Source organism: Anolis sagrei, chromosome 11 (assembly GCF_037176765.1).
Source record: "Anolis sagrei isolate rAnoSag1 chromosome 11, rAnoSag1.mat, whole genome shotgun sequence".
Taxonomy (NCBI): domain Eukaryota; kingdom Metazoa; phylum Chordata; class Lepidosauria; order Squamata; family Dactyloidae; genus Anolis; species Anolis sagrei.
The window spans coordinates 28868999-28881267 of NC_090031.1; the positions used below are offsets into that span (position 1 = coordinate 28868999).

The window sequence follows — 12269 nt, forward strand, 5'->3', positions numbered from 1 at the left end:
AGTAGCTGGCCACTTGGAGTTGCCTATTATTGCCTATTATTCTTACATTATCATTGCTTTTTGCTATTGTACATCACTCTTATTGTATAATCATTATTGCCTATTATTCTTATATTATTATTGCTTATAGTTATTGCACCATCGCTCTAATTGCATTATTATTGTTGCCTTTTACTCTTAGATTATTATTGCTTATTGTTATTGCACCATCACTCTAAATTCATTACTATTGTTGCCTATTATTCTTAGATTATTATCGCTTATTGTTATTGCACCATCACTCTAAATGCATTACTATTGTTGCCTATTATTCTTAGATTATTATTGCTTATTGTTATTGCACCATCACTCTAATTGCATTACTATTGTTGCCTATTATTCTTAGATTATTATTGCTTATAGTTATTGCACTATCACTCTAATTGCATTATTATTGTAGCCTATTATTCTTAGATTATCATTGCTATAGTTATTGCACCATCACTCTAATTGCATTATTGTCTATTATTCTTAGATTATTATTGCTTTTAGTTATTGCACAATTTCTCTTATTGCATTATTATTATTGCCTATTGCTTTGAGATTATTATTGCTTATTGTTATTGCACCATTGCTCTAATTGCATTATTATTACTGCCTATTATTATTATTATTACTACTATACTTACATATTAATTCTTATTACTGAGGGTGAATCCAAGGGATTTGATAGGAAGGCAGTCCCATAAGCATTAGATTTGGCCAGCAGCAAATCCCATCGTCCCCAGATCAGGTTAGGCAGGAACTGGCAGTGAAAGACACAGCTCTCTGGATGTGGCGGGACTCCAACTCCCATTATCCTCATATCAGGCCTCCCCCCAAAACCGAGCTAGGAGTTTTAAGCCAGATCTTCAAAATGCCGAGTTTGGTCCAAATCCCATCAAGCTGCAAAGGAGAAGCCATTGTGGATCAAGCACCCATGTAAATAAACATACATAAATTTGACTTTTATAGAAAGAGACATGTCAGGACAATCAAGAAAATGCATTTGTTCCCCCAACAATTCATTTTGGTTTGTGGAATGCCTTGATTTAGGTCTCCTGATCTTTAGTCAGATTCAAGTGGAATCAAACTGAACCAATTCTACGGTGTAGATGCGTCCCAAGTGAGACTGGCCCCGGTTGGAAGGGAGGGCTTCAGTTGCCCGGAAAGAGGTAGAACTTCCTGGTCAAGGTGGTCCGGTCCTTCGAAGGCATCTGGAGGGGAGGATTGTTGGCAAAGGCCTGCAGGACCTACAAAGGAGGAGAGTGGAGACGGAAATGGGGGCTTTCCAAGGAGTTTCTCGAATTAGACAATCCCAACGGAAAGGGGCTGGCGGCACTCACCTTCCGGAAGATGTCCTCCAAGTTGCGGTTCCAGGCGTGTGCCTTGATTTGCTTTATCAGCTCCACAATGAAGACAGAGCCCCGCTCTGGACTCCTCCAGGAGACATTGTCTGGGGAGGAAATGAGGATGGGGAAATGATGGAAGACATTTACAGGTCCATCAGAACCTTCTCTAGGAATTTATCGGTCCTCCAGAACATCTTTAAGCATTTACAGCTCCATCAGAACCTTCTCTAGGCATTTATCGGTCCTCCAAAACATCTTTAAGCATTTATAGGGCCATCAGAACTTTCTCTAGGCATTTATCGGTCCTCTAGGACCTCTCTAAGCATTTATGGGGCCATCAAAACCTTCTCTAGGCATTTATAGGGACATCGGAACCTTCTCTGGACATTGATAGGGCCATCAGAACCTTCTCTAGGCATTTATAGCTCCATCAGAACCTCTAAGCATTTATAGGTCCTCCAGGACCTTCTCAAAGCATTTATACAGCCATCAAAATCTTCCCTAGATATTTATAGGGCTATCAGAACCTTCTCTGGTGCTTCAGAACTTCTCTAAGCATTTATAGATCCTCCAGAACCTTTTCTAGGCCTTCAAGGTCCTTCAGAACCTTCTCAGGTATTTACAGAACCTCTCTATATAATAGTAACAATATATCTCACCCTATCTTCCCGTGGGGACTCAGGGTGGTTTCCAACAAACATTCAGTGCCATAATAATAAAACATTACTATGAAAATTAAAAAATGACATCACAAAAATTAAGATTTTGAACCTAAACATCAAAAGGAAAGTGTGTATAGGTCTTCCAGAACCTCTCCAAGCATTTATGGGGACATTGGGACCTTATCTAGGCATTTATGGATCATCTAGAACCTTTTCTAAGAACCTTCTCTAGGTACTGATGGGGCTATCTGAACCTTCTCTAGGCATTTATAGGTTCTCCAGGACCTTCCTAAGCCTTTATAGGGCCATCTGAACCTTCTCTAGCCATTTATAGTTCCTCCAGAACCTCTAAGCATTTATAGGGCCATCAGAACCCTCTCTGGGCATTTGTAGGTCCCCCAGAACCTCTCTAAGCATTTATAGAGCCATCAGAACTTTATCTAGGCTTTTATCGGTCCTCCATAACACCTCTTAAGCATTTATAAGGGCATCATAACCTTCACTAGCCATTTAAAGTTCCTGCAGAATGTCTCCATTTATAGAACCTTCTCTAGGCATTGATAGGGCCACCAGAAACTTTCTTAGTCTTTTACGGGTCCTCCAGAATGATTCTATGGGACCATATAATCGCAGTGGAGGACCTAAAGATTCCTCTCTAAGAATCTCCGAAGTTTTTTGTAGACATTTCTAGGGCTACCCGGAGATCTCTGCATATTTGTAGGTACTCCAGAAGCTGTCTTAGTCATTTTTAGGGCCACTAGAAGCTCTCTAGGCATGTACAGATCCTCCAGAACCTCTCTCGGCATCCATAGGTCCTCCAGGACGATTCTATTGGATGATAGAGTCGCATTAGAGGACCAAAAGAATCAGAGTTTGAGGAGACCTCATGGGCTATCCAGGCAAAGATGCCTCTTCTAGAATGTCTATGTACCAGCTACCCATGTATAGGTCCACCAGAATGTCTCAAGACATATATAGGTTCTCCAGAATGAGTCTAGTCACACCTGACTACAAAGCTGTGCTGAAGGGACCTGGAAAAAACATTTCTCAGCACATTGAAAAGTCCTCCATTGCAATGCTGCGGGGGCCCTACTCCGAAAGAGACTTACCCGGAGTGGTGGAATGCAAGCAGATGAAGTCACTCTCCAAGTGGGCCTTCTGAACGGCATCCTCTTTGTAATTTCCAGGCAAGGTCAAATTGATGGTCGGAGCCACTGGCACCACCGAATCACTCACGTAAGTGATGCCTTTGTTAGCTGGAGGAACAAAAGTTGGATGAAAAGAGGAGAAACGTTCAAAGGACTACAAGCCAGGAAGAAAGTTGTTGTTGTTGCCAGTTGCTGATAAGGAGGCACCAATGACAACAAAGATGGAAAGAGCAGTGTGCATGAAATAGTTTTGGGAAATTTTAACTAGTCCCTTCTCTTTCTCTCTCTCTCTCTCCCCCCCCCCCCTTACAAATTGCATTTCTCAAGTACGGCACTTTTCCTTGCCCACCCCGCAGAGAGAGCTGTCCAAATAAACCTATTGTATATCTGACTTCCTCGCCTCGTAATGTCTTAATCGGATAGAGACCTTTTTTGAAAAGAGACACAGCAATGAGTATCAATGATCTAGAGCAACTGCAGTAAGTTGGGACTAGATGGCCTCTAGGGAAGACGGCGGGAATGACTTCGCCCCCAGAAAGACACCCAACCTACTTCCGCGGCAGGCCTGGATGATGACCACCTTGGGCTTCTCGTACAGAGCGCGGCAGCTATTGTTGTTAAAGATGGAGAAGACCTCATCGATGGGGAGGATATCGGAGTCCTTGTCATGGCTCTGGATGCCGCAAAGCCCATCCCGGATGCCATGGGACATCAGAACCAGGAAGGTGCTGTCCGAGGCCTTGTGCTCCTCCCGGGCCGCAAAGTCCCTCAAGCAGGCAGCCATGTCCTGAAAGTGGCAATGTGTGTCAAGCTATGGTAGAGCAACAGGGCTAGCAAACATCCTCGGCATTCACTTGATACCATAGCATAGTGGGCATATTAATCATATTTGCAGATGACACCAAACTTCTAGGCTGCATCAAGAGGAGTCTATTGTCTAGATGTTGAAACGAGTCATAGTACTTCTTGTAATGGTATGTCTTGTATCTTCACTTGTATATGCCCATACTTACATATACATACACACACACACACACACACACACACACAAACACGTGTGTGTGTTTAGCTGTCTATTTAGAATTCCCTATCTATCTATCTATCTATCTATCTTACTTACTTAGGTGATCCCTCATTGTCCGAGTAGGATGATCCTCCAGTGTGCGGTGGATCTGTAGGTGACTGTGGAGCCCAATTCTTGATCTGTATCTTCTCCCACAGTGAGGGCATTGGTTTCCAGATGGAAGTCAGTCCCGGTTGGGGTTGGCTTGATGCACCTTCCTCTTGGCACGTTTCTCTCTTTCGCCCTCCATTCGTGCCTCTTCAAATTCTACAGCACTGCTGATCACAGCTGTCCTCCAGCTGGAGCGCTCAAGGGCCAGGGCTTCCCAGTTCTCAGTGTCTATGCCAGAGTTTTTAAGGTTGGCTTTGAGCCCATCTTTAAATCTCTTTTCCTGTCCACCAATGTTCCGTTTTCCGTTCTTGAGTTCGGAGTAGAGAAACTGCTTTGGGAGACAGCATTTTTCCGAATGAAGCAGAGAGTGTTTGAGGACCGGGACATCCGTAGGGAGATCAAGGGGCTTGTTTATAAAGCTATTCCCCTCCCAACCCTGCTATACGCCTGCAAGACGTGGACTACAGACGTCAGATGCAACTTCTGGAATGACTCCATCAGCGTTGCCTCCGGAAAAACCTCCAAATCTCCTGGGAAGACAGGAGGACAAACGTGAGCATGCTGGAGGAAGCAAAGACCACCAGCATTGAAGCAATGGACCTCCGCCATCAACTCCTCTGGACCGGCCATGTTGTCCGGATGCCCGACCACCATCTCCCAAAGCAGTTGCTCTACTCCAAACTCAAGAACAGAAAACGGAATGTTGGTGGACAGGAAAAGAGATGTAAAGATGGGCTCAAAGCCAACCTTAAAAACTCTGGCATAGACACTGAGAACTGGGAAGCCCTGGTCCTTGAGCGCTTCAGCTGGAGGTCAGCTGTGACCAGCAGTGCTGTAGAATTTGAAGAGGCACGAATGGAGGTCGAAAGAGAGAAACGTGCCAAGAGGAAGGCATGTCAAGCCAACCCCAACCAGGACCATTTTCCACCTGGAAACCAATGCCCTCACTGCGGGAGAACATGCAAGTCAACAAGAGAGCTCCACAGTCATCTACGGATCCACCGCCAGAACACTGACCTTGGAGGACCATCATCCTCAGACAATGAGGGATCGCCTAAGTATGTACGTAAGTAAGTAAATCAGATTCCTAGAGTTGAAAGACACTCCAAAGGTCATCCAAAATTATGCATGTATCTGTAACAACTTTCAAAGGCAGGACCGCACAATGAAACAGGAAGTGACACTTTCAAACCAGGAAAAGGATTTTTTCAAAATTGTGTTATAGGGTGTGATAATCATAATCGTCCCCCTCGAATCTGTTTTGGTCAGGCTGCACCTGGAATGGTGTTCTGCCCGTTTCTGACTCCCTTCTACCTTTGCGGTCAAGTCGGTCTTGGTCTCGACTCGGTATCCCAGTCCTTCCAGGAGGAGGGTCATCTCCTTCAGGTCCACCTCGGCTCCTCCTCGCTTGTCGAGGTGGGCAAATGTGATGTTGCAGATGATCAGCGCCAGGCGGGTCCGGGTCCGTGGGTCCCCAAGAGGATAGATCTGCATTGCGGGAGTCAAAACCCAGTTTCAGTCACGGCTTAGCTGGGCATGAGCCAAGACTGTGACGCTGCAGTGGAAAAGGCCAATGCGATTCCATGCTGCATCGATTATAATAAATGGAAGTTCTGTTTTGGCGAAGGTATCCTCACCTCTTCAGCTTCCTTGGCTTGTATCTCCCGACACAGGTCCGGTGGGCAAAGCTTCATCCCATTCCTGGACTCCGGTACACAAATGGCTTTGGCCTCTGTGCTTCTTTGGGGCTCCGGTTGTCCTGAAAGCACAAAGCAAGAGGTTTTGACTTAGGGAATGACATCAAATTGGCTTTTTCTGCCACCGTATCACACTCTGGGCTCAGTGTGTGAGCCACTCAGTCCCAAGATCCCTTTCTAATAGATAATAGAATGAGAGATAAAGACACTGTTGTAGCTCAGCAAGCGTAGTTCAGAGGAGGGGATGATAGGTTTCAAAGTGAGTTTCAAAGTGAGGAGTCTGTGAGTGAACGGAGAGAATTGCAGGCAGGTGAGGCCGATGTTTTGGATTCGTTTTCAGGCAACAGTGGAAAGCGAAAATTCCCTTGAGAAAAGACCTTGGGCAGATGGGGAGTTTTCCCAGGAAAATAGATTAGGCCTGAGAACGCAAGGAGTGAAAAATAGACAAACTAGATATTCACAAAGAGACCACGATAAGACCTTGAAGTCCAGGTGTCTTCGGCATGATCTCATGGACAGGCTTAAATTAAGCACTTTGGCTTCAAACCACTTAAGGGATTGAACTGTGCCTTACTTTCGGACCAGATGGCTTTTGGGGTCTCTTCCAACTCATATGTGTCTAATTATAATAATAATAATAGGTAATAATAATAGGCAATAATATAGCAATTCTGCCTTATGGCAGAAGGGGGTGGACTGGGTGGCCTTTAGTTTTCCTTCCAGTTCTATGAGAATAATGATGATAATAATAATAATAATAATAATATTCATCATGATAGATTTTTAAATTTTTTTGTCATGTCAGAAGCAACTTGAGAAACTGCAAGTTGCTTCTGGTGTGAGAGAATTGGCCGTCTGCAAGGACGTTGCCCAGGAAACGCCTGGATGTTTTGATGTTTTTACCATTCTTGTGGGAGGCTTCTCTCATGTCCCCGCATGGAGAGCTGGAGCTGATAGAGGGAGCTCATCCGCGCTCTCCCCGGATGATAGGTAATAATATAATCATAGATAATAATAATAAGTAATAATATTATAGCAATCCTGCCTTCCTTATGACAGAAGGGGATTGGACTGGATGGCCTTTGGGGTCCTTTTCCAACTTTATCTATCCATCTATCCATTTACCCATCTATCCGTCCATCCAATCACTCATCTATCTATCCTATCTATCCATCCAGTCTATCTATCAATCTATACATCCATTCGTCTATCTTTCTGTCTGTCTGTCTGTCTATCTATCTATCTATCTATATCTATCTCTCCATCCATTTACCCATCTCTCCATCCATCCACCCATCCATCCATCCATCTTATCTATCCACTCATCTATCTGTCCTATCTATCCATCCATCCATCCTATCTATATATCTATTCACCTTTCTGTATATCCACCCAGACATACGTTTACCCATCTATCTATCTGCCTATCTCTGTCTGTCTGTCTATCTATCTATCTATCTATCTATCTATCTATCTATCTTAGAATCCAAGAGTTGAATCTATCATCTATCTATCTATCTATCTATCTATCTATCTATCTATCTTAGAATCCAAGAGTTGAATCTATCTATCATCTATCTATCTATCTATCTATCTATCTATCTATCTATCTATGACTCCTAGAATAAAATCTGGCTACCTGTCTATCATAGAGTTGAATCCATCTATTTATTTATGCAAGAATAGTCCAAACCCATGTATGTATCTGTATCTCTATCTATCTATCTATCTATCTATCTATCTATCTATCTATCTAGAATACAGAATCTATGCTTCTGTCATCCATTCATCTATCCATCCAACTATCTATCTATCTATCTATCCGTCAGCCCATCCATCCATTTATCCATCCATCCACTCTTCTATCTATCTGTCCTATCTATCAATCAATCTATCCATCCAATCCGTCTATCTATCTATCTATCTATCTATCTATCTATCTATCTATCTATCTATCATTCTATACGTTTACCCATCTATCTATCTATCTATCTATCTATCTATCTATCTATCTATCTATCTATCTTCCATCCATCCACCCATGCACAAATCAATCTATCCTATCTATCCATCCATCCATCCAAGCTATCTATCCATCAATTCATCTATCTATCATCTATCCATTCATTTACCCATCCATCCATCCACTCATCCATCTATCCATCCATCCATCCATCCATCCATCCATCCATCCTGTCTATCCAGTCCAGCCCCCTTCAGCTGAATCTCCCGGTGGATGGATGGATAGATATCATATCTATCTATCTTTCCATCCATCCTCTCCATCCACCGGGAGACCCAACTGAAGGGGACTGGACTGGATGGCCTCTGGATGCCCCTCTCCCTCCCAATGGGATACCTGAGGGTTGGGTGTTAGTGAGCTCCAGGCGCTCAGCCAGGAAGACGTCTCGTGTGCACAGGCTTTGGATGAAGGCCTGGCTGGCCCGGTGGCCCTTCCTGCGGGCGTGGTCCAGCAGCACCCGGGCCTGGTCCTGCTTCTTGGGGTTCTCCTTCACCTCATCAGCCTCCTCATCATTCAGGACCCCCTCGCACAGCAGGTCGTCCACCATCTGGGCCACCACCGCTTTGTTGACCCCGGCCACAAACTGCACCCTCACCTCCGACAGCTTCTTATCTGTACCATGAAAGATAGGTAAAGGTAAAACTGGACACAGAGAAGCTGTAGGGTACACTGCAACTCCCACCATGGTAGTTTCTCCCCTCAAACCCCTCCAGTAGATTGAGTTAGTCATGGGGATCCTGTGTGCCAAATTTGGTCCAGGTCCATCATTGGTGGAGGTCACTGTTTCTCTGGTTGTGGGTGAACTACAACTCCCAGAAAGGAAGGTCAGTTTCCTCCAAACCCCTCCAATAACCAAATTTCAGCATATTGGGTATGTGTGCCAAGTTTGGTTCAGATTAATCAGTGTCTGGGTCCACAGTGCTCTCTGGATGTAGGTGAACTACAACTCCCGCAAATCAAGGAGAATTTCCCCCAAGGACCTCCAGTGTTTTTTGCTGGTCATGGGGGCTCTGTGTGCCAAGTTTGGTCCAATTCCATCTTTGGTGGAGTTCAGAGTGCTCATGGAATGCAGGTGAACTATACATCCCAATACCTACATCTCCAAAAAGTCCAGGCCATTTCCCCTCATAACCCACCAGTTGTCCAGATATGTAGCTTTCTGGTGAGGTAATTGCCTCACAAACAAAGTTGGAAGGCCTTAATTCAAAAGCATACATTAGGGAACGCAACAAAATTCCAACTGACAGTTTATTTCCCTCACGCCTAGCCCTGCATTGCTCCCATTTCCATGGCAATCTTCTCCCAGGTTTGAAGTATACACAAGACGGGTCTAAGACATGGCCTAATTTCCTGGCTCCAAAACCAGTAAATAAGGCCATGACACCAGTATTCAAATGTGGACATACTGGGTATGCATGCCATGTTTGGTCCAGATCCGTCATTGTTTGGGTTCATAGTGCGCTCTGGATGTAGGTGAACTACAATTCCTATCAATCCCTCCGATATGTTTCCTTGGTGGATGTTCTGTGTGCCAAGTGAGTTTGAGGTCCATCTTTGGTGGAATTCAGAGTGCTCATGGAATGCAGGTGAACTATACATCCCAGTACCTACAACTCCAAAATGTCCAGACCATTTCCCCTCGTAACCCACCAGTTGTCCAGATATGTAGCTTTCTGACGAAGTAACTGCCTCACAAACAAAGTTGGAAGGCTTTAATTCAAAAGCATACATTAGGGAACGCAACAAAATTCCAACTGACAGTTTATGTCCCTCACGTCTCGCCCTGCATTGCTCCCATTTCCGTGGCAATCTTCTCCCAGATTTAAAATATACATAGACGGGTCTAAGACATGGCCTAATTTCCTGGCTCCCCCAAAACCAGTAAGTAAGGTCATGACACCAGTATTCAAATGTGGACATACTGGGTATGCATGCCATGTTTGGTCTAGATCCGTCATTGTTTGGGTTCATGGTGCGCTCTGGATGTAGGTGAACTACAACTCCTATCAATCCCTCTAAAGACCTCTGGTATGTTTTGTTTGTCATGGGTGTTGTGTGTGCCAAGTTTGGTCTGGTTCCATCGTTGGTGGAGTTCAGAGTGCACTTAGATTGCAGGTGAACTATACATCCCGGGACCTACAAGTGCCCTTTTCTATGCATAGGAAAGGGTTAAGGGAGAGGTAGTGGGCAGGATCATGCAAATTGCACACCAATGGAGAGAATCAGCAACACAACCCAAATATAAAACCGAATTGTCAGTAATTATAAATAGTAATAATATAAGGTTCTTGTGGGTTTTTCCGGGCTATATGGCCATGTTCTGGAGGCATTTTCTCCTGACGTTTCACCTGCATCTATGGCAAGCATCCTCAGAGGTAGTGAGGTCTGTTGGAAGTAGGAAAATGGGTTTACATATCTGTGGAATGACTGGGGTGGGGCAAAGAGCTCTTGTCTGCTGGAGCTAGGTGTGAATGTTTCAACTGACCACCTTCATTAGCATTTGAAGGCCTGGCTGAGCCTGGGGGAATCTAGAGTTGCAACAGCAAAACAGCAGAGAGGAAACAACCAGGCACATCTAAACACCTCTCAACAATAGATTCCCCCAGGTCATGGGAATGACTGGGGTGGGGTAAAGAGCTCTTGTCTGCTGGAGCTAGGTGTGAATGTTTCAACTGACCACCTTCATTAGCATTTGAAGGCCTGGCTGAGCCTGGGGGAATCTATTGTTACAACAGCAAAACAGCAGAGAGGAAACAACCAGGCACATCTAAACACCTCTCAACAATAGATTCCCCCAGGTCATGGGAATGACTGGGGTGGGGTAAAGAGCTCTTGTCTGCTGGAGCTAGGTGTGAATGTTTCAACTGACCACCTTCATTAGCATTTGAAGGCCTGGCTGAGCCTGGGGGAATCTATTGTTGAGAGGTGTTTAGATGTGCCTGGTTGTTTCCTCTCTGCTGTTTTGCTGTTTTGCTGTTGTAACAATAGATTCCCCCAGGCTCAGCCAGGCCTTCAAATGCTAATGAAGGTGGTCAGTTGAAACATTCACACCTAGCTCCAGCAGACAAGAGCTCTTTGCCCCACCCCAGTCATTCCACAGATATGTAAACCCATTTTCCTAGTTCCAACAGACCTCACTACCTCTGAGGATGCCATAGATGCAGGCGAAACGTCAGGAGAAAATGCCTCCAGAACATGGCCATATAGCCTGGAAAAACCCACAAGAACCTAGTGATTCCAGTCATCAAAGCCTTTGACAAGACAGTAATAAAATAAAATAATATTATAGTATCATTAAAATAATAATGATCCAATAATCCATGTATTACCGTCCTTCCTTGCTACCTAAAATTAAATTAAAACTCTGTTTAGCATAAAAACCTGAACCTCACTGTATTAGAAAACCCTCCAAAGTTCAATTGCAATGACATTCAAATTAATGACGTTGCAGTGCTGTCACAGGGCCAACGAGACAACAAGCCAAGGCGCAAAAAGCAAGTATGTTCAGTGCCTGCGTTCCCCTAGTCCTAGAAATATCAATATTATGATTATTCTTGGCAATGGAAAGGAGAGAAGCAAGAGGGTGCAAAGAGGCAGAAGGAGCCTACCGGCCATGGCCCTTCAAGGCTCCAGGGAGGAAGAAGGAAAGGAAAAGAAAGCAAAGGCTCGAGGAAGTGGAACTTGGCCGGGCTGGGCCAGGAAAGGCAATTGTGAAAGCAAAACCCAAGCATTGACGGAAACGCTCGCTTGGCAAACAAGGGGAGGAGGAGGAGGAGGAGGAGAGGCCCAGAGGGGATTTCCTGCAGCTACCAATACAGGGACAAGACTTGGAAGGGGCCCCAAAGGCCATCCAGTCCAACCCTCTACCCATCCATCCATCTATCTATCTATCTATCTATCTATCTATCTATCTATCTATCGATAATCTATCTACCTGTCAATCATACATAGAATTCCAGAGTTGGAAAAGGCCCCCAAAGTCCATCAAGTGGATCCCTCAATCAATCAGTCAATCACACAATTCCAGAGTTGGAAGGGGTCCCCTCCAACCCTCTATCCATCCATCCATGATCCATCTATCATAGAATTCCAGTTAGAAGGGGTCCCAAAAAGCCATCCAGTCTAACCCTCTATCTATCTGTCTGTCTGTCTGTCTACAGATAATCTATCTGTCAATCATACATAGAATTCCAGA

At 44.6% G+C, this 12269-nt stretch overlaps 1 protein-coding gene across 1 annotated transcript; it reads right to left on the reverse strand.

The window, feature by feature from the left end:
• Window positions 1-990: 990 nt before the first annotated feature.
• Window positions 991-11791, reverse strand: LOC132763419 (caspase-1-like). Its single transcript, XM_060756873.2, has 8 exons — window positions 11683-11791; window positions 8411-8686; window positions 5992-6113; window positions 5669-5842; window positions 3733-3967; window positions 3142-3288; window positions 1365-1474; window positions 991-1271 (listed from the first exon to the last, which is right to left on the reverse strand). Exons 1-8 carry the CDS (start codon window positions 11687-11689, stop codon window positions 1176-1178), a joined length of 1167 nt encoding a protein of 388 aa, XP_060612856.2. The 5' UTR covers window positions 11690-11791; the 3' UTR covers window positions 991-1175.
• Window positions 11792-12269: the final 478 nt, after the last annotated feature.